The sequence below is a fragment of the Lampetra fluviatilis genome, chromosome 11, assembly GCF_964198595.1.
Source record: "Lampetra fluviatilis chromosome 11, kcLamFluv1.1, whole genome shotgun sequence".
In the NCBI taxonomy this organism is placed as follows: domain Eukaryota; kingdom Metazoa; phylum Chordata; class Hyperoartia; order Petromyzontiformes; family Petromyzontidae; genus Lampetra; species Lampetra fluviatilis.
In genome coordinates, this window is record NC_136285.1 from 10,906,145 (window position 1) to 10,928,366 (window position 22,222).

General features: G+C 47.2%; 1 protein-coding gene across 1 annotated transcript in view; it reads left to right on the forward strand.

Moving 5' to 3' along the window:
- The window catches only part of SLC6A8 (solute carrier family 6 member 8), a 39,514-nt gene extending 18,344 nt beyond the window's left edge, over window positions 1-21,170 (forward strand). Inside the window, exons 4-13 of the mRNA XM_078860965.1 lie at window positions 1,864-1,996; window positions 3,771-3,905; window positions 6,812-6,915; window positions 8,485-8,609; window positions 12,559-12,671; window positions 13,671-13,808; window positions 14,881-14,983; window positions 16,180-16,280; window positions 17,184-17,354; window positions 18,945-21,170. Of these exons, the coding sequence (XP_078717091.1) occupies window positions 1,864-1,996; window positions 3,771-3,905; window positions 6,812-6,915; window positions 8,485-8,609; window positions 12,559-12,671; window positions 13,671-13,808; window positions 14,881-14,983; window positions 16,180-16,280; window positions 17,184-17,354; window positions 18,945-19,106 (1,285 nt within the window). The 3' untranslated portion in view covers window positions 19,107-21,170. The remainder of the gene's footprint in view (window positions 1-1,863; window positions 1,997-3,770; window positions 3,906-6,811; window positions 6,916-8,484; window positions 8,610-12,558; window positions 12,672-13,670; window positions 13,809-14,880; window positions 14,984-16,179; window positions 16,281-17,183; window positions 17,355-18,944) is intronic.
- Window positions 21,171-22,222: the final 1,052 nt, after the last annotated feature.

The window sequence follows — 22,222 nt, forward strand, 5'->3', positions numbered from 1 at the left end:
AAGCAGATCGTATCGTTGCTCATTATGCTTACAGTTTAACGTTTGCTTAATGTTTCGTTTTAACATTGACTGTGTCGGGGCCCCTCCTCCCCATCCCCGAGTTTGTATGCCTCCCCCCCCTTTAAAAAAGGTCACGCGTACAGGGCTGGCCGCTACGTGTGCGGCGTGCCGCTGCAATCGATGGAGCGATCGCGTTCCCTCGAGTCTCGCGCCGACGTCGTTAGCCGTGCCTCCGCCGGCGCGCTGGAATAGTGGTGGGGGGGGAGGGGTGAGGGGGTGGTGGTTGAGGGAGTGGAGGGAGGAGAAGTGGTGGAATTCATTCCCTGTCATTTACAGCTGCTTATATGAGGGAAGGTCAAAAGGTTTTCGGGAATTGAGGTACCGTGCCAAAAATAAAACGGCGCTAATGTATAATGCCAGGCTTAATGGGGAGTCCCGTGTGGTAACTGCTGCGACGAGGGCTGAAGGTGTGAGCGCGGCTTGTCCGCAAGGGTCACTTCCCTCCTTTTCTCTCGCCTTTTTAATCCTGAACCTCGTTCTCTACGGCACCGTCGTGGCACGAGGCGGAGGCGTTTCAGTTTGCAGCTCGGCAGCGATAGCGGTGCATCAAGCCCACCCTGTGGCAGATTGACGGCCACGGAAGATGATGTCACAGAACTGCTCCCGAATTCGCTTAAATAGATCACATTTTTCCACAAGAGGGGTGTCCACATTTTCAATATTCCCTGCAAATACTGCTAGTCGCGTGTCAATCAACCTGAAATTTGTACGGCTCGGAACCGGATTTTGTTTTCCCGGTGAAACTTTTTTTCAAATTTGTACGTGCGTTTAAAATCAGTTTCTCTAAACTCTTTGCGGCGCCCCTCGTAGGCCATTACGTACCGGCAATGGAAGTAACCGAACGTGCGTGTGTGGCCGTGAACACTCTCAGTTTTCTACTTGCCATAAACGGGCCTGTTTTCCTGCATCGTTATTCACTTCTGTGAGGTGGTTTTGCCGCAGCCTTGCGGAGGCTGACGGTGATGTCACGCCAAGGCGTAAAGTGGGGGGGGGGGGGGTGGCGTTTCAGGGTCCTTCTTGAGGGGACATTAAGGATCACGGCCATGCGCTGCTGCTAAATTTCCCAGATGATAGCCGGCGGGAAAAAAAATCAACACTAGTGCACAAACACCATTAGGCGTAATGTAATCAAGGTGGTGTAGAGGCATCGATCAGAACCGCAGCTGAACCCATTGCGTGATTGCTGAACAGGGTGGGCTGACATTACCAAGTGAGTGATAAAAGTGTCTATCGAGGGCTAGGGCTAGTGGTGGCTCGCATGGGCTAGTCGCGTCTATTTAGAGTTAATAGCATTCAACATGAGCGAAGAGTGTCTAGCAATAGCCGGATGTAGCAGTCTCTAGCAAGGGTTAGTAGCACCAAGTGAGAGAGAGAGAGCTAATAGCATCTAGTGAGGGCAAGAATTAATTGCATTTGGCATGGGGTAGTAGTGTCTCGTGAGGGCCAATGGCAGTCTATGTTTTAGATGTTTTTTTAAACATATTTTGGAAGAAATGTATTGTCTTCGTTTCCATGAACTCCTAAATCGCTTTTTGTTCGGTTCCGTCGGATCTCGGCTAATCTCCCCCCGTACTGTATGTTCCCGAAGACTGGGGCAGAACCATTTACCTCCTTGCACCGGAGCTCGTCTGTACGCCCGCCTGAGCGATCGGTGCGAGCGACAAAACACGGTTAAGTCAGCCGTTGCTGGCCGAGAGGGGCTAATGTATGCGTGTCGGTAGGGATGTCGTAGAAACAGTATCGATTTGCTTTCCGTGGAAAGGAAGGCCCATCCTTGACGCACGCCGCTTGCGCTTCTCTCAGGCGCAAGGTCTTGCGGATCTCCAACGGGCTCGGCGACGCGGGCTCCGTGTCCTGGGAGCTCCTGCTGTGCCTCGTCACCGTTTGGCTTCTCGTGTACTTCTGCGTGTGGAAGGGCGTCAAGTCCACGGGAAAGGTGACTCGCTCGCGAGAGAGTTGTTGCATGCTGTCCTGCTGCATCGAATGCCTTGGAGGGCTGTTAAAAAAAAGAGAGAGAGAGAAAGAGAGAACGAGAGATAAAAAAGAGAGAGAAAAGAAAAAATACTGTTTTTTTGTCTTGTGTGTTGTATTTTTTTGTTTTTGTATTTTTAAGCTCTGAGCAGTGGGCCAGTCACGTAGCGGATTGGAATCCGTGTAACATGGCTGACTCCTGCTCACGCGCTCAACTTTGAGACGGACTTCCTCCGCTTTCGGCTTGCGTTTAATTGTTGAGGTGCTGCATCTACATCCTGTATGCTTTAGTAACTGCAACGCTATTGGATATCACACGATGCCTCTTGTGTGTACCGTTGATCCTGTGGGGTGGGCGGGGGGGGGGAGGGCCTGGTGGGGCTGGGGGGGGGTCAAAAACACTTAGTGGTTGCTCATCGGCTGTGCTTTTACACGAGTGCTCATCATAGGGTTGCTTACGGGGGTGCCTTGTGCCACACACAGCCTCTGCTTTGCACGGCATCTAGCTCCTTTTGAGGATTCTAGCATTAATGTTCTTTCTGCACTCAAGACGTAACCCTCTTCTCCCCCCCCCCACCCCCCTTCACTCACACACTCACACACACGCAATCAACACGCTTGTCACATACGTCTAGGGGGCTATCACCATGCTGCCTGCTGTCAGTTAAAACTACGTGGGATCACAGTCCGTGTTTGATAATGGGACCAGGTTTTTTAGGGTCACTACCACTTCGAAAATAGTATCAGGGCCACCTATCCCGGTTGTAATTCCACCACCATGAGATCTTGGGCTGGCATACAGCGGTTAATACTGGTATTGGGTTAATGCCTAAAGCACCTCCTAAGTACGCTGCCATGTAGGTCACCACAATGTCCCCCCCCCCCCCGCCATTTGAATGCGTCGCCACGACCGTGAAGCAGTTCACGATGATAAATGACATTGCAGACAAAAGCCAATGGGTCGTCTTTGGCTTGGCTAACGGGTGGCTTGGCTTTCCAACACCCCCGTGTGCTGTACTAGTAACGAATTGGCACATTCCGTTTACGTGACGGGTTTAACGACACATTTATATTTTTACGCGATCTAAACCCCCCCCATAAAAACAACTGTATTATGGATGATATTGGTTGCGTAGGCCTACGTGTTAAACTGGGCGGCTCTTGTCGGTCGATTTAAACTCTGCAAAAGGTGCCTTCGTTTGCAGCGACCGCGTTTGCTCAAGACTCTGCCGCGCGTGCCGCGGTGCGGTTGGTTGCCGCGGGCCCCCCCCCCCCCGAATTAGAACAGATGAGTTCTCTACGTTCCACTCTGAACCCCCCCCCCCCCCCAATATTAGCGGCCATACCCCATGGGCCTCCCAACAAAAGCACACCTAATAAGATCACGATGGGCATCCATTTCATTGCAAAAAAACTAAAATCATCAGAAATGTTACCAACTCCCATCAGCGTTTCTGCGCGTCAATAATAATAATAACCTGACGTTTAAGTGAATTTACTGCATGCTGTTAAGTACAGAGCACATATCTATATCATTACAAAGTCTGGTAGTATTTAAAAAAATGTTATTTTACACTGGTATTTAGAAATATGGATTACTTTAATTTTTAATTTGTAAAATGCTGTCAAGACTGTGTGTGCATTAGTGCACTCCTGGGGATACATCTAATGTAGTGAAAATCTCGCTTGAGATGCACAGCAAGGATCGGAGTTGCGTAACTCGGTGCTCTCGCTTGCAGGTTGTCTATTTCACCGCGACCTTCCCATACCTGGTTCTCATCATCCTCTTCATCAATGGGATGACGCTCCCAGGATCCTATGATGGCATTATGTATTACCTAAAACCCGACTGGAGCAAGCTCGGGCAGCCACAGGTGAGCATCATCATCACCATCACCACCACTGTTGTCATCATTTTTCGTGGCCATCACAAATCATTGACAGCACATACTCTTCACGGCTATACTAATAGGGGTTTTCCCCTTTTTTCTGGCAACAAAACTGACACCTTTTGCAAGGAATCATGTTTACATTAACCACAATACTTGCAGTCAAATGCAAACAAAAAACAATACTCTGATAATGTATGCATTGTCCTTGAAACTGATTGGTCCACACCAGAGACAGCTTTCTTTAGAGCCTAGTTTCATATGGTGTTCGACCAGATGACGCCAAAAGGCGTACTGGCAAAGGAGGTCCCATGATGTAGCTGCTCACCCCGAGCTCTCATTACTCTGATAGTGCGTTGTCTTTGAACTGTGCAAAAGGTGTAAATTTTGTTGCCAGAAAAAAAGGGGAAAAACCCTATTAGTATATTTTGGTACTGGCAAAGGAGGTCCCATGATCTTTACGGCTAGTTAATGCCACAGCGATTTGGCTGTTAACCTGCGTACAGGTTTTCAGGAGCGTCTCATTGAAGAGAGATGGGCTGTGGTAATTAGTGTTGTACCCATGATTAGTCCAATGGTCGATGCACACATCGCCGTCATAAATGGAAAATTATGGACAGGGCACGGTGCGACTGTGGCCATGCAACCCAAGCTATGGATCGTATTGGAAAACCGCTGCAGGCTGCTCTCTGTCAACAGAGGAGTAGCAGAACTCCACAAAGCCTCCTGAATCCCTTTCGTGGCTAACAGAGCTCGACATTGGCATCTAGCTCTTGGGCATATTGCCATTGGCATGACCGGGAATAGAGAACAGCTCCGTGCCCTCCACGGTATCATTTTAACGAAACCCTACAAGTGCCGTCAGGACAGCACTTTGTAATATGCTCTGCTTGTCTTCATTGAACACAAAAACTACTTCACACTTATTGGACTCAACCGTCCTACGCACAAAAATAACAAGCTTCAATAATGATTGTGTTGATGTGAAGTTCATGTAAATTCTTGATTGAAATTGATGCGGTGTTTAGACTTGCAGCGATTTGGGAGGTCAATGAATATGTATCGAGGAAACAGTGGGCTGTGGCTCATGGAAGTAATTGAATTGGAAAAATAAATTCACCACCACTAAATAAAGTAACGACTGCAGATTGTATTATTGGTTCTTTCTATGTGACTTTACCGAAAGAACCAAGAATATGAATCCCTGCAGTCACGAAAGCTTTAAATCAAAATTTGACTGCAGATGAATGGAATAAAACATCACTTTGGAATAATATAACTGCAATGTAAAATGGAACAATACACTGCCATTAAATCTAATAGCACAGCATTTGAAATTAAATAAAAACGCGTTGTGTTATTTTCGTGACTGTGTGGGTGTAAGTGTTATTCCATGTTTGTGACTGCCACTTTCCATCGTGGCTAGCCGGGGCAACAGGCCAATGCACCCATGCACGAAAGAAAACAGGTGTCTATGGCTGACTCACTAATACTTTAAGCCCTGCATCTGACTAATCTGACCTTTTCATAATTAAAATATTCAGGTTTGCATGCACACGAGGTTTCCATGTAGACTATAAATGCATCACGCAGCAGTTTACAGATGACGGAGTACTAGAGTGTTGTGTACTGTACTCCTGTCGTGTTTTTGTATTGTTTGTTGTTGTAAATCTCTGACCCGCCCCTACTGAACAGTTGTCAAAACGAGCTTCATATTTCATCGGATTTCCTCCAGTATAAATACAGATTCTGATTCTGAAGTGCCTTAACATTTGCAATGAATCACTGCTGTCAGAAACAGTAACCTAATTTTGAATGGAATTACATAAATGTTTAGTTATCAGTTATTTTGTGTTAAAAAAGTAATCTAAAGTGATGAAATTCACACGAGTACGTCACTGGACAGGTATTAATACAACTTTTGGGTATCTGCACAAAGTAAGGCATTGCAAATATAACGCAATGCCACACTCCATCATCGCTCAGTTGCCCTAACTAAAAAAGACAAAGCTTCACCATATAGCCTTAACAGACTGTAGGGGCAAATGCTGTTAGCGAGCACCTACACAATCGCCCTAACTAACGTACACACACACAGACATTGTAAGTGGGGACAAAATAAAGGAAGGAAGTGAGGGATGGAGGCACCCCAAGTGTGGGCCATGACCCCTTGACCTCAACATGAGCACTGTATGCGAGGGTCAGTCAAAACAGTTTGGAGGTTGGAATCTGAATGGTACACACAGACGCGTAGCTATTTTACTATTCGACTTAAAATAATAATATACAGCCCCTTTCGCCATTACACTGCTGGATGAAGGCCATGCCACGCTGTGTCATTTCATTGGGGTTGTTTGACCATACTTCCCCACGCTGGTCAATGTGAGTTGGGGAAGGAGGCAATCTTAGCCATGGCCGGGAGTGGCACTACGGGTCGCTGGTTTTACAGCGCAATGCGTCCGCCATTGTGCTACCTCTTTCCTCGCTCCCTGTTTTCTTTATTACTGTGTTTAAAATACCACAGTTAACCCCCCCCGCCCCCAACATAAGTAAACTCAATGCATTAATGTATAATACTCGTAGTGTTCAAAATAGGCGTAAATAAATTAATAGGGTTTTGTTCTCATAACCTTGCGATCATGGTGTTGTTATCTTCAAGGCCAAAATAAACCAAGTCCACGCTGCGCGCGCTTTTTATGCAACCGCGTCGACAACTTTCGATAATCCATTCTCGAAACGTTTCGACTGGCACCTTTATGCCCAACCGCACTTGCAGCAAGCGAATTCGCGTAAACCCCATGATTTTCAGTACTGCAACATCGTTGTCCGTGTGTTTTTTTTTTTGGTGTGCTGACACTCGCTCACAAACGCCCGTTGCGTGACCCGTGTAGGTATGGATAGACGCGGGCACTCAGATATTCTTTTCGTACGCCATCGGTCTGGGCGCGCTGTCCGCCCTCGGCAGCTACAACCGCTTCAACAACAACTGCTATAGGTGAGCGAGCGACTGCGCTAACCACAGCTTGCCCGCGCGACGATTGGCCGAAGCCCCGATTGCCTGACGCAACATTGTGTTCCTGCACTCACAACATAGCACGTCTGCTTATTTACGCGTCTGCTTATTTCGATGTTAATTTACAAATAAATCCGTAATTTTACTATAATTTGTTTACTAGGTGGTTTCAAATTACTGCGCCGCCAATGATAATCACTTTCTGGTATTTTGGGGCGTTTGCACTCCACTCTTGGAATCCTAAAGGTGCCTTGGTCTGACTTTTTAAAAACTTGTTTGAAAAAAAAGGCCCGTTCAACACTAAGCATCATGAAGGTGCCTTAGTGTAACTCTCTTTCGCCTTGGGCCTCAACAATGAACACTAGGGGCCTTATTTTCACACTTTATCCTAAGAAATGTAAGAGTACTGTTGTCTAGAAATGTTTGCATTTTTTAATCGTGTGTAGAATGTGTGTGTGTGTTTGACTGCTCATGTCGACATACGCTTCTCATTTATATAAATAACCTAAACATTAAATTATACAAAGGAAACCGTTAGAATAATTATTAACATCTGTTGATTTATTTTGGTGACAGACGCAACCTATGTAGATTTATTCTTTTGCTATTAATTATCCTCTTTAGAGGTAATGAAACAAATTTGAAGGAGTGCTTACTTGCTTTTTTCATTGTGCAGTGCTACATTGAAGAGAAATGCTTCCAATTTGTTAGAGGTTAATTATGAAAACAATCAACTGCAATGAGTTAACTTACTAGTTTTCCTTTGAAGTTATCCATTGTCCCATTAGTTACATTTCTGAAGAGTGCTTCAAGAGCTTTACAACGGTAACTTGAAAAACAAAAAAATCCATTGTGCTTCTCGGTCTTGCCCGAGCAGCCCTTTTGTGTGCTACCTGATTCCTGTGCCCGCATGACACTAATGAAGTGACCACGATAAGTAAGAACGATGCCAGCGTGTTGGAAGAATGGCCTGAGCACCCGACGCACCACACAGACACACATCCGCAGCACCAGACAGAGCGAGTGCTCCGGAGAGCTCTCTTGAAACTCTTCCACCGCGCCAGCGATTTGCCCTGGGGCCTAGCCCAGCCAGCCCGGCGCACGAGACACCGCGTTGTTTCTTCACACCGCAAAAACCAAGCCGTGCCCGCCGCTGACGTTACACGCAACGAACGAGTCGAGGCGCGTGTAGACGATGCGGCGATGCCGTATCCTCACGGTACGCCGACTGACAATCGCGCACGATGATCGCATCATTAGCCCCCCGCGGCCCTGGCCCTTCTTTGACCTCCAAGACAGAATCCGATTTCTCGAGGAGGGCCAGTGGACCGCAGCTGAGTTCCGGCTCGGCATGGCGAATATCACCAGTGCAAAGCCACCAGTTGCACGAGGGTCCGGCGTTGGCTTGGCTCTCGGACGTAGCAGTTGGGAAAGGGGCGATTGGAAGTCCGGCCTCCGGGCCACATTGCAGGAGAAACATTGCCCCCCCCCCACGCCCCAACCGCCATTTGACCCAGCGACACTGGCCTCGTTCTGTGTTCTTTTCTCCAGGGACACGTTCATTCTGGCGCTCGTCAACAGTGGCACGAGCTTCTTTGCTGGCTTCGTCGTCTTTTCCACCTTGGGGTTCATGGCGGCCGAGCAGGGCGTTGACATCTCCCAAGTGGCCGAGTCAGGTGCGGAGTCACGTTCCACTCCCTTGTCCTGAAGCCCAGCCGTAGTGCAGCTCCGACTTGGTGACGATACCAAATTTTGGATTTCTTTAAATCGCAGCACAATTTGGGATGTTGCCCCGTGGCGTACCGGCGATCGCACTCCATTTGCAATGCGATCCAGGAGTCGCCTCTGTCCACCCAGCGAGTGTAAATGGGGACGCCACACCCAATGGGCGGGTCACGTGTGGCGGGGTAAAGTGTGGGTAACCCCCCCCCCCCCCCCGCGGCTTCCACCGGAGCAAGGGGCAGGCAGTCAACAGCATGGGTGCCTGAGGGCAGGGAGCTCCTGACTGTGGGGGTAAGTGGAGGAGAGTGAGCGACCTTCCGCAAAGCGAAGGTTGACTGGGAACTTGGACAAACGGCCTTGGTTGACCGAGCCGAGAGCTGTAACGGTTTCTATTGGCTTGGGCTCGGCTGCATTGCCTTCGTTGCTTCATTGAACATGAAGTGTTTTGGGCGGCGCGATGAGAACCGAGATTGCGGGGGGCTCACAATGGCGTGGTGGCTGACACAGTGCCGCGCGTGCTTGTGAGAGTTCTCTGCGGTGGAGCACGATCGCTCCAACAGGTCACATTGACTCCATTTAGCCCGCGGCGTCCCGTGGTTGGAAACATTTCCGGGAGGTCCTTTTTTGAGCGAATTGAGTCACCCCGTCTGTCACCACCAACTCGCGCAGCACTCGGAGGCTTTGAAACTCTTTCCCCCCCACCTCCATTGGGCCCCTCCCCCCCCAAAGCCTGCGGAAGTCGCCGTTACTCTGCTAATTGAACGTAGTAATAATAACCCTTAATTGCCTGCCTTTCGTCAACGCCTTCCAGGACAGTGTGTGTGTGCGCGCACGCCGTACCACGATACAATGCTCACAGGACGCCAGTTTTGTTACATAACGGGTCTCGTTTTACGTAATTAATATTACGTGAACATTGCAATCGCTCAGTTCATGAAGAAGGCGTTGCTACACTGCACCAAATTTACGGCATTTTTATGATGTTTTGTAATTTTGACAAAATATCCAACAAACTCGATTGCACAGCGGAGGAGGAGATGTGTTGTTAATTCTAATCACGCGCGAGGGGATGGAACAAAATGTTATTTGATTAATTGCATGATTAGCGACGTCTCATCGGCCATTAATTGAATGATTGACTTTGCGCTTACAATTTTCAGTAACTCGCTTAACAAAAAGAAAGGAGCACCAAATCCCTTGCCTGCGACTATTTTCACAAACTTTTAGCGAGCGGATGATTAACCAACTCAAAAAGCATGCCTGGCTGCGCGCGGGCAGATACGGTGCCAATGAGCGAGGGGCCCGTCGCAGAAATTCGCCGCTCAAGTCGTCAAAAGTGACAAGTGCTGTACCTTGAACTTTATGGCGAAGGGCAAATTCGATAAAGCGGAGCAAATGTGGCGTGCTTTTTGTTATCAGGTGGGACATCTTATCGTGGAACAGGGCTATGGTAATTGCGCCACGTACGTTCGGGACAACAGGGTTCGAGCGAAGTTACAGACCAGCCCACAGAGTGGCATGGAACGCATCCACAGTAACTGCTCGTGGAATTTGAGCTTTTTCCCGTGGTTGTGTTGGAATCCCAAATTCCCATTCCGATCATGGGCGTGGAAATGCATTGACATGGTGCGAATTCACAACTGGAATCCCCCTTGCAGACAAAATGTATGCTGCTGATGGAATAGTTGAATCTGCGTCTCGCATTGCAGTTTTACAATAAAAGTGTGCTGGGTCCTCATGCGGACCATAGACTGGAGCCATGAGCTGTCGGGGTCGTGAATGATGAATTATTGGAAACTGGCTTACGTGATACATAAAACCATCGTCCAATGGGACTCGGAGATTCCATCTACAAGCATCACACACCTCCCGCAATTAGCAAGTCTATATTTGCGTGGAGTATAATGTGACCATTTGTGACCTCGCTGGATGCTTGGGTATTTTAGAAGGATCTGCGAAAGGAGGTCGAACATATGAACGTGTTTATTAATTGACAGTTGCACCATGCACAGTTAACTTGCAGGGCAAAATAACTGCCCACAAACTATTTTGAACGTAGGTAAATGTGTTGTTGAAGTCAGCGATTTAAGAATAGAGTGCTGTAAATTATGATGCGGCTGATGATATAAGACAAGCCGGCCTTTCCCAAATGAAATTCTTAAGATGAATGCATAACGAGGAGGTACTAATGAACAGGAACTCATGTGATGGCTTCTTAAGTTAATAGTTTCCTATTTGAAAGATCTCGTTTTTTGCAGCAGTATTGATCGGCACACTGGACCCGCAATCCGAAGGTCGCTCGTTCGATATGAACTCCCCATCACCACAGTTGAATCAATGGGAACATTTCCTTATTCACTTCTGCGCGTGGCGAGGCGAAGTGTGGATGCTTCCACCTCTTCCAAGATGCCTGGCTAGTGTGGATGAGAAGGCCAAATACCCATCAGTATAGTGGGGGGTTTTTCTAGCACTTCCTCGCGTTGAGGCCCTTTTGCCAGCAGTGGGATGGGCAAGGGATCGCAGGGCTGCACCTGTACGTCTTTAGTGAACGTGCTGTCCTTTTGGAGCCATTGCGGACGCTGTGGATATGTGCCGGACACCATTTTCCAAGAACTGGGTTGGGGGCGGTAAATTGGTCAGGGCGGATTTGTGACGGTCAGATATATTACTCGCCGCACTGCAGGGGGCGGAGCGGCGGTCTCGGCGATTAGGCCATCGCGCCAACAACTTGATTTGCCGGCGACGGGTAACATCAGAGGCGAAGTGATATCTGAACCGGTGCCGGCTGCCTCTGCCTTCACCAACGCGCACTGACCAACACGGGGGATTACGGCGACTGACACGGCACGGGGAGGCATTAATTCAACTGCAGATTGACAATGGGCCCTAAAAAATAAAATCCATACATTTGCATTTCAGTCATGTGCGTGTGACGTAAGCTGACATATATAGACTGATATGTATGGTACACGTGCGAGCACGTGGTATGTGTGTACATGCTTGTAAATGGGTGATAGCTGCCTTCACAATAAATGTCTCGTGCAACGCATGTGGGGAAATCTTTATTAACATTCCGTTGATAGGAACACAACTCCAGTGTCTTTGAGGTTCATGGGAAGGTTGCACAACTGAGAGGGCACTTGATGTACTCTTGCCACTGCAGTAAAGCGTGCGTGTGTTCTGAGTTGGCTGGCTGGCACCTCAAGGGGCCAGAGCACTGAGCGGGCACTGCCGAGTCCCTGGGTTCAAGTCGGTTGTTCAGCTACCTGTGGTTAGACTAGGTCATCGGGTGTGCAGTGAGTTCATGGTCTCAGCCTGGTCACTCGCGCATGAAAAAGAACACGAGCTATTTTTTTATTGTACTTAATTTGGCTTATTCCAGCTATGGATGGCGAGATGTTAATTACCTCGCTCGGTATGCAGGAGGTCGTGGATTCGATCCCGACTTGGAGTTTGCACGTTCTCTCTGTGGTCGTGTGGCATTTTTCTCCACGTCCTCTGGTTATCCCCCACCATATTTGGAATCAGTATGCATTTTCCACCTGATAAGCTACCTCGTTGAGAAATCATTATTTGTGGCCAGGTCGCTTCTGAAAAAGAGCTATCTAATTGAGTGGGCCTTACCTGGTAAAACAAAATAAAAAATATAGTTTCTTTTTTCGATTGAAGTGACTTGAGAATTCGTTCTGCGATGTGATTTTGCAGGGTTATTGTTTTATACGGCGTCGTGCAGGTCCACACACTGGAAGGTGAAGTGTTGAAAATGAAAATGCCTTCAACTCACAACCCCATGCCGAAGAGCGTGATTACAACAATATTGGGGGGGGGGGGGGAGAAAGAAAAGATATATAATTGTGTGTTTTTTTGGTGGTGGCTGCTGTGCTGGTGTGTGGCCTACTGCAGGTCCAGGCCTGGCCTTCATCGCGTACCCCAAGGCCGTGTCCCTCATGCCCGTGGCTCCACTCTGGGCTGCTCTCTTCTTCTTCATGCTCATTCTGCTGGGGCTGGACAGCCAGGTGAGGGCCTGGGCCACAGCGTGGGTGGACGGTGACAGCACAGATGGTGGCAGTGGCTGCAGTTGTAATTTTGATCCCGTTGTGGTGAATTATTGCATAGCCTACTAGCAGAAGTACCCGGCGTTGCCCGGGTGAAAAATATATTTCTTAATAACCTTACATATATACACAGATGGGCTGCTACCCCTGCCCCCCCCCCCCCAGCCACGATCTCCTCGCCCGCTGTGCAGTAATATGTACGGCCTATAGTGTGGTGGGGTGTCGAGGCCTAGTACCGTGCAGAGCTTCCGGCCTCGCCTAAATTGCCCACCCGGCTGAGGCTGGGTACTGGGGCCGTTACCCCCCCCCCCCCCCCGCGCTACAATAATACTGTCTAATCGCTATAATTTTATTATCTACCGACCCTATAATAGTAATTGCACACATTGGGGTGGGGGGGGGGAGTGAAGAGGACGTGAAACTTTGATGAATTTATCTCAGAGTCGCGTGTTAATGCGTGCGCATATTTTTAACGGGAATTAAAAATGGCGTCCACCCCGCAGCGAATGCGTCGCTACCCGTTGCCAGGGGCAACCGCCGTGGAAAACCAAACGGACCAATCGTGTCTCGCAAATCCCTCACATTTCGTCCAATGAAACTGCGTATGGTCCGGCGACACACAGACAGACAGACAGATTTGCGATTTTATATATATAGATGTATGTTGAAGTTATTTCGCACTGTACGTAGCCAACTGTGCTCATTGAAGGTACGGGTGGAAGGATAACAAACTCAACGTAAGGAGTTTTAAATAAATTATCTTTCAATCCTAATATCGGAAGGAAGAGTGTTCCAGACGGCCGCAGAAGCGCATCCGAAAGCGCGCGATGCGGTGATCGTCTTTGTTCGACGGCGAGCCGAAAGCTGCTGCGAGGATGACCGGGGTTCGCGTGATGGTCTATGTTCTACTGTACCCTTATCAGCGCGCGCGTTTTGCCCGACGCTCGGTCTGCCTCACAGTTTGTCGGCGTCGAAGGCTTCGTGACGGGAATTTCCGACCTCTTCCCCGCCGCGCTCACGGGCGGCTACCGCCGCGAGGTCTTCGTGGGCGTCTGCTGCTTCACCTCCTTCCTCATCGCCATCTCCATGGTCACCGAGGTGAACCACCGTCACTATCACCAGCGGCCACGACCTGTCCACCCGGTGGATGACCGTCTCCCCAAGCCGTCGCCGTCTCTCGCGCCGTTTACGTTGCAACATTCCCGTCCAGCTCCTGAGCCGCGAGCCGCTTTCTTCGCTCCGTCTCTGCGGTGGACATCCCCTTGAGCGTGTTCACTCCATTGGCTGTCTCTCCATCATTACTCTTGACCGTCAACCATCGTCCCTTAAAGTGATGTATCCTGACCAAGCCCACCTGAAGGGTTGTTGTTATTCATTGTGTCCGGTGTATATGTGTATGATTAATCGTTAGAGGTGTGCCAATGAAATAATCCGACTAGCTCCTGCACACCACCTGATTTCATTGCTCCACCTCCCCAGTGGACGGCTTTCGGGCATGCTCCATCCTTTGGCTGCCACTCGGTCATTGGTCTCTTCCCAAGCCCACTTGCCCTCCTCAGCAGTCAACGTTGCATGCCAGAATGTTCGTCAACTCCGTGGAAATTCCAAACGGGCGAACCCGGCCCGTGTGAACGCTCGCTGCTGTTGCCGGTTGTGCGTGAATGTTGGAGCCAACACAAGTGCTCTATTGTGAGCGTCGGTGAAAGCAATCTTTGGTGTGGCCCCGCGCCAATTCAGCTGTCAGTGTGTGACATTCACCAGCCTCAAATTAGTTTCCCATTTAAGCGCCTTTGCCACACTTCACATCGTGTGTTTAGTTAAGTTACGCAATGAAACGCACTGACCGGAACGACAAGGGATAAAATGTGCCACCATCGTCGCAGCGTTATCGCACCGGTGCTAACCGGTCACTTGCCATAGCAGATATTTGTTTTCAATATTTGCCTGCGCAATAACAACACAGCGTAGAAGCAAAATAAAGAAACATTCACCAACGGGATATTCCGAATCGTTACGCTGCCATAAACCCACGCTGCAAAAGCCCGTGTTTACGCGCTGGGACGTTTCACAAAGCGGAGCGGCCATGTTTTACGTGACCTTACACAGCGCGGCGCTTTGCCGTGACAAGACGCTTACGTCGGCCTTGTGTGTGTGTGTGTGTGTCCCGCAGGGCGGCATGTACGTGTTTCAGCTGTTTGACTACTACTCTGCGAGCGGCATGACCCTGCTGTGGCAAGCGGGATGGGAGTGCATCGTCGTTGCCTGGGTCTACGGTACGGCTAGAGCCCAGTGGCCGCCCTGGTTTATTACTGTGGGTGTGTTAACACTGTGGGTGTATGAATCACAAATATGCACCGCGTGCTTCATGAGCGGATGTTAAAGGTAGCGTGGCGTTAAAAAAAAAAATGTGTGCCGGTGTAATGGTCCAATTTCGAAAAATCACTCGCAAAGTACAAAAATTGGGTGAAGCCACCAAGTAACATTGCCCCAGACTAAACCTACTATAGACGAGATGCGTCTGTGAGAAACAGTGCCTTCGCGACAGCCTTGCGGTCTGGGAATTAACGTCGCGGATACCAAAGGTACCAATTATTCGATCTGATCTGTCCGCAAACTATCCCTGCTACGTAATCTTCAGTGGGATCGCACGGTGTGAACGCAAAGGCACGAAGATTAAAAAACCGCCACTGACCTGCGGTCTTGGTGTGGTCGATCGACGGCGGTGCCAAAACGTCCTTAAATATTTGCATTTGTGTTTGCACCTCATTCAGTGATGTTTTTGTGAGCCTGGATGGGAGGGAGAAGAGTGTTTGAGATGGAGAGGCTGATGTGAGCCGATAGGGCACTCGATGCTGGAGAGAGATGGGTGAATATATTTATTGATCAGGAACTCTACGATTTCTCATTTACAATAACCCCACTCCACATGCTAAAACCTTATTTACGTATAAAATTGTATTTAATATTGTTGCGAGGGTATTAATTTCTTGATTGGATTTCATCCTTTTATTTTGCTTTCATACGATAAAATTATTTTCATTTGGCTTAATGTTGCATTGTTTGTTCAATTGGAATGTTGTTGTATAATAGTAATATTCGTGTTGTTTATGTTCTTTACGTAAATTCTGCATTCACATGATGTATCTATATTAACTTAGGTCTCCTTTATATATAAAAGATATGCTTTCTCATTGGGTTCTTACCTCGATAAAGCTCTGCCTGAAATTATTTAGTGAATGTATTAGAAATATACACATCGACAGGCCTATTTGCAGGTCGACTCAGCCTTAAATAAGTACCATGTACAGTGGAAACATCGGTACCGGGGAGACAAAGGTGGCTATGTGTGGTACTGGCCACCCAGCCCCTTGTGTGCTGTGTCGGCATGCATAGGTGGGCACTAACAGCACTTGCCCCAGCAATCTGTTAAAGGCTATTCGGGGGATCTTTGTCTTTGTGTGTTGAGCAGGTGGGGATCGCTTCATGGATAACATCGCTCTGATGATTGGCTACCGCCCATTCCCCTGGATGCGTTGGTGCTGGGCCTTCGTGACACCGTGTGTTTGCACGGTAGGTGAAATTTGAGATGTTAACATCTCTCAGGCGAAATGTTAACTCCCTTGCCTGGTATACAGGTGGTTGTGGGTTGGATCACGTATTTGGAGTTTGCATGTTCTCCCCGCAGTGGTTGCATGCATTTTTCTCCGAGTCTTCTGGTTTTTCCCTACACTTTTAGAATCAACGTGCGTTGAGAGTATTTGGCTGCTATAAATTTCCACGCGATAAGCCACTTCGTTGAGCTATCATTTGTGGCCACGTCGCTTCTGACAAAGAGCTACATAGCTCAGTGGGCCTTACCTGATAAAATAGTAACTAGTTTTGGTTTAATTTAAATAGTTTAATTACATTTGAATATGTAATCATTTGTATTAGCTTCTTCAATATGCGAAGAGGCTTCAGTGCTTTGTAGACCTGAGTATCTATTTTGGATAGAGCGGCACCTATACCAGCGAAAAGCCAGACAACATTTGTTCCCTTCATTAACCAGCAGTGACCCACATGGCGAAGTATGGCCAACCTCTTCCCCCAGAATTGACTGGCACACCTACACCAAGACCTCTCATTGTGTTGAACCTATCCAGCAATGTTTCGTGATATCAATTCAGATGTTTGTTTCGTGCTCATTGAAGGTACAACATACTTTTGTTTTAATTTTAAGCTTAAAAAAATAATGATCATAGAAAATTTCAATTAAATAATTGTAATATTTACCAATGGAAAAGAGGCTCATGGTATAAGTGGCCTTTCACTTGGCATAAATAAATAAAGGACGCGTGCATGAGTACACAGAGCTAACATCCAAGAATAATGTATTGAACTAGTTGAGATTTACCCAACCACTGTTTGCGTGTATTGATTCATCCCGGTGTTTCTGTGTGTGTATTTCCCATTTCGAATGCTTCCACCGGACAGGGCATCTTCTTGTTCAACCTCCTGAATTACAAGCCGCTGACGTACAACAAGGAGTATGTGTACCCCTGGTGGGGCGAGGCGCTGGGCTGGTGCATGGCCCTCTCGTCCATGCTGTGCATCCCGGTCGTGGCAATCTATCGCCTGGCACGTACCAAGGGCAACCTACTGGAGGTGAGATCCCTGCTCCAAACCCACCTGCATTGCTGCTGCTGCTGCCACAACGTCCCACCACCTCCCCCCTCCCACCTGTTTAGTGGAAAGTTCCTGCAGGATGTTAGAGCCGGTGATTTCCGAGACACGGTTAAAGAGCGACGATGTATGTATGTTGAACTTCTTTCACACCATACGTAGCCAACCGTGCTAATCGGAGGTGCGGGGGTAGGACAACAAACTAAACACAAAAAGCAGTTGTCACAAAATGAGTTTTCAACCTAGATGATTTAAAAGTGCATCGCTCCAGTGGCTTTCTAATATCGGAGGGAAGAGCGTTCCAGACGGCCGCAGAAGCGTATCTGAAAGCACGCGGTGCGGTAATAATTAGACACGCCCAAGTGGCTTGGGTCAGAGCACTGCGCTGACTAAATCTGTGGGAAACATTTGGCGTAATCTGGAGATAGGCCCTGCACACATGAGGGGGTAACGCTCAAAGCTCCGCATAGATAGATTCAAGAACTCGTTGCTTTACTGACGTCAGTCACTTGTCCACTGTGCAGCTTAGAAGCGTACGTACAATACCTGGTGTTCTCGGGCAGTTTTTCACGCGGGTGTTTTTGCCTGTGATAAAGGAAGCCAAGAGTACCTAGAAAAACCCACGCAAGTTGTGTTTATTTTGTTTAACCAGGTGAGAGCTCAAAAGACGAGGATATCGTCTCAATTGTTTCATCATATTGATACTGGCAAGAGAGGGCATGGAGATATATAGTCTCATTAGTAAGAGTTGACCTGCGGCATTAGTCTGCCAGTAGCGGCGATATTTGCTATGTATGATCGCAATTGAGTAATTTGCGGGTAGTTTCTAACGTGGAAATTTGGACCCTGACGCTGGCACATAATGAGACACTCTTGTGAAGGATATCGGAGGATCTTTAACGTCCGCATTGAAGCAGACTGCACGTTTGATGTTTTTTGCTCCTGCGGTGATTATCATACGAGGTAATAACGCTCAAATCTCACCATAGATGGATTCGATCCATTGCTTTACTGGCATGTTCTGGCCACCTCACAGTCTTGTGGCCATTTAAATTATACAACAATGATGAACGATTACTAAATACCAGCAAGGAGGATGAGCAGATGGTGCAGGCGTGAGGACATCTGGTGATTGACTTCCGATCCACTCCTCTCTGTTGTTCTTCTCCAGCACCTCCCGATTAGTACGGCTGGCTACGTACAGTGCGAAAGTTCAACATACTTACAACCACCCTCTCCCCTACTTACCAACCTCTACCAATTTTAATTTGAGTGTGCTATTTTATTGAGGGACTGCGTATTGCCTTGGTGTGGTCTGGGACTGCTTTTGCTGTTGTTTTTCTACCTTGCCCAATTCGAACGTATATACTTTATCTATTTGATGTTTACATTTTTAGTGATTTGCTTTCCTTTCCTATACCTGGCACTTCTATCGTTTATTTGTATTGTTTGTTGTTGTTGTAACTTTCTGACCCATCCCCTACTGGACATCCGTGAAAAGCAGCTTCATAGCTCATCGGATTTCTCCAGGATGAATAAAAGATTCTGATTCTGTCTCCATTCCGTCTGCAGCGCTGGCGAATTCTGACAACCCCGGTCTGGGGCTGCCACCACATGGAGTACATGTCCCCGACAGAGCCGGCCCCGCAGAGCATCCAGGACGTGGAGACGACCCCTCCGATCGCGCTGACTCCCACGGACGAGAAGGTGGTGCTCTGCGAAACCATCATGTAACGAGCGCATCGATATTCCCGTGCCGTTTCTCTCGGCAAACAAAAAAAAGAAACAAATTAACCTTTCCTGTGCGGGGGGCATTTCTTGTGCCCGAGATGAGACAAATAATTGTCGCGGTTTTTATTTTTTATTTTGTACGACATAGATCCGTGTTATCGTGATGCTGAACTTTTCCTTTGTAATCGGATGCTGCTGTGCAAAGGATGGATGATGGAGCGGGGATATTCATACGAATGACGGTAAAGATGAATGAATATTTCCCATGACAAAACAATATGGATTCTTCCCCAATTTGCGACCACGTCAGCATTTGGCAGCAGTTATTGATCAATGGCACTGGTGTTCGAAATAAGCTGTGGAACTTCGTACCCTTTCAGGTGTTATATATATATAGATATTCTCGTTAGTGACTGCACATTTCTACAGTTGTATTCAGTGTTATGGTCGATCACAAAGTGTTGACTGTTCAGAAGATTCTATCCTAGTCGACGTGCCATCCCATAGAAGCTGCATTTCTATGCATTGTTGTGAGCTGAACCAATGGAAGAATCCACATGTTATGGATCATTACTTAGAACCTAATTGTCCACCTGGGCACGTCTATATTCTCGTATTGCACCACTAAAGTTCGATGTAGAATATAGTTAAGCATAAAATGCAAATGTCTGTAAGTGTTCATGATCGCTGCATCGTTGCCAAACATGTGAAAGTATATCATGTGGGGTTTATCACGTGTGTTTGAATGTATTAGTCTGCGCGTGTTTTGTGCGTGGATAATTTCAACGCGTAAAACTCATGTTTCGGTGTAACCAATGACGAATAAAACAAAACAAAAATCCACCACGCACGGATTTGGAACCGTCAAGAGAAAACAATGCAATAAAGTGTTTCGAGGGGTTTTTCTTGCGGGAAAACGCCGATGTACACGACGGTTTAGCGCTGGAGGAGGATAAAAATCAGAGTTTTGGCGAGAAGGCGACAGATCGCCCCGTGCCCGAGTCATTGCAACAAAATTCCACAGCGGCAGATGCAATCACGTTTCGTGGCTTTTCGTCACTGGTTCCTGTGTTTGTCTGCGGGATGCCTACTCTTGGCAGGAAAGAGTGCATTCTCATTATACGTTCGGCATGACGTTTTAAAGTTATCTAGTGGTAGATTGTAAAATGTTTATAGTTTGTGTCTTCCATGACATAGTCTGGGTATAATAATTCACTCCGTTATCAGACGTTACCAATCACCCTGTAAAGAATCAGTGTTGGTTATTAACCTGTGACAGTCTTCCAAGAGATGTTATTCTTAACAAAAAATATAATCCATAACTGCTGTGGTGTTAAAACAAAAATCTTGTAAAATCCGACTACATTTTTTAAACCTAATATCAACTATTCTTCTTGGATTGAGTTAAACTTACCAAGTAATGTCGGGCAAAGTGGGTCAGGTTTAACGTCCACCATATTCCCCTTAATGCAATGTTTTTTTTACATGCATTTTTAGATTAAACATCAATATATTACTCATATATTGAACTCTAAAAGGCCATAAAATTGATTTGTATAGCACATTCTGGTGATTTTAATGTTTTGTTCACGGCCTTGTTAATCCGTAGAACTCGGAAGGATATTTAGCATTGGTGTATCTTGCTAACAGAGACCTCTTCTACAGTTCCAATGTAACACAACCAGACACTTCAAGTAATTAATACCAATCGGAAAAACTCAAAGAAAAAATAATCGTTCAGTTTTACGCATTTATAGGTTTGTAGGTTTAAAATGATACGTTTTTAAATGGTGTTGTCTTTTAACAGGTATTAAAATGTACATGTATAAGATGAGGAATTGAGAGGTATGTTGCTGTAGAGGTTGAGATGTATAATGGAAACTGAAAGTGGTGCCCTAAGGTTAACATCCTCCGCTTTCGTGAACATTATACTGGTGCTTTGACTGAAGAATGTGACCGATGTAAGTAACAGAGTGGAAATTCAATGCACACTTTACAGCCTACTATTTTTTGCCCTGTACATAAACAAAAAAAATTACAATAAAAAAAATACCGATTTACAAAGGATATATAGCCTCTGATTGTTTTATTTGTCTAAAATAATTCATTGGCACATTATCGTATATCCTGGTTTTGTGTTGTACGTACATCATGTGTTTGAAGAATAATCGTAAACTGCTGGTCTCTGATTGGAAGGGGAGCAATGCTGCTTGCAGTTGTTTGTATACTGGTGAGCCGAGTTTGATTTATGGCCACGGCTAACAGTGGCAGGCGGATAATCTGAACCGGTCCCCTTTACTATCCCACACTGACCAGCATAGTACAGTCAAACAGTCCGGACAACACCACCACATGGGGACGCCTTCATTCAGCAGTGTAAGTTATTACAGAGACTTACGAACATTCGACTTTCGAATTTTCAGAGATACGAACAAAACTGTCCGTATGTCCAGTTGCCTGTTCGGACCGAGAGTCGTAAGTTCAAACGTTGCGCAACAGATAACAGTGTTGGCATCTACATATGAAGAACCAGTGGCATGTACATCTACAGGAGATTATACAAATCTTAAAGCCATTCCCCGTGTTTAGTGTAAATGCCGTACAACATGTTTGGAATCGACAGAAGTAAAAAGTTTGACTTACGAACAAATCAACTTACGAACAGACGTCTGGAATCTAACTCGATCACAAGTAGAGGAGTCCCTGTACTCCGACAACCGTGGTCTGCTTTGCTGGCTTTCTCATGGGAAATACAACAGTGCTTAGAATCGCCCTTGTTAATCCCATTGGCAGCGGTAATTCTGATCATATTACTGGTAGGAACCTCCTGGTTACACCAGCCCACAGGGGATTATTGTGTCCGTCCGTCCGTCGTGCATCCAAAAATGGGAGGGTTGGGGCTGGGTGGAGAGGGGCTGGGTGGAGAGGGGCTGGGTGGAGAGGGGCTGGGTGGGGAGGGGCTGGTCACCCCGTGGTGCCCTTATAAAACTCAACGTTTAACCTACTCATGCCGGCTTGTGCCCGTCCTCACAGTCGGCCATATTTGTGGAATACACCACGCCGCCGTTGACCCTGGCCATTGACCGAGCATCCCAACGTTCCTACCAGCTCCCTCCGCA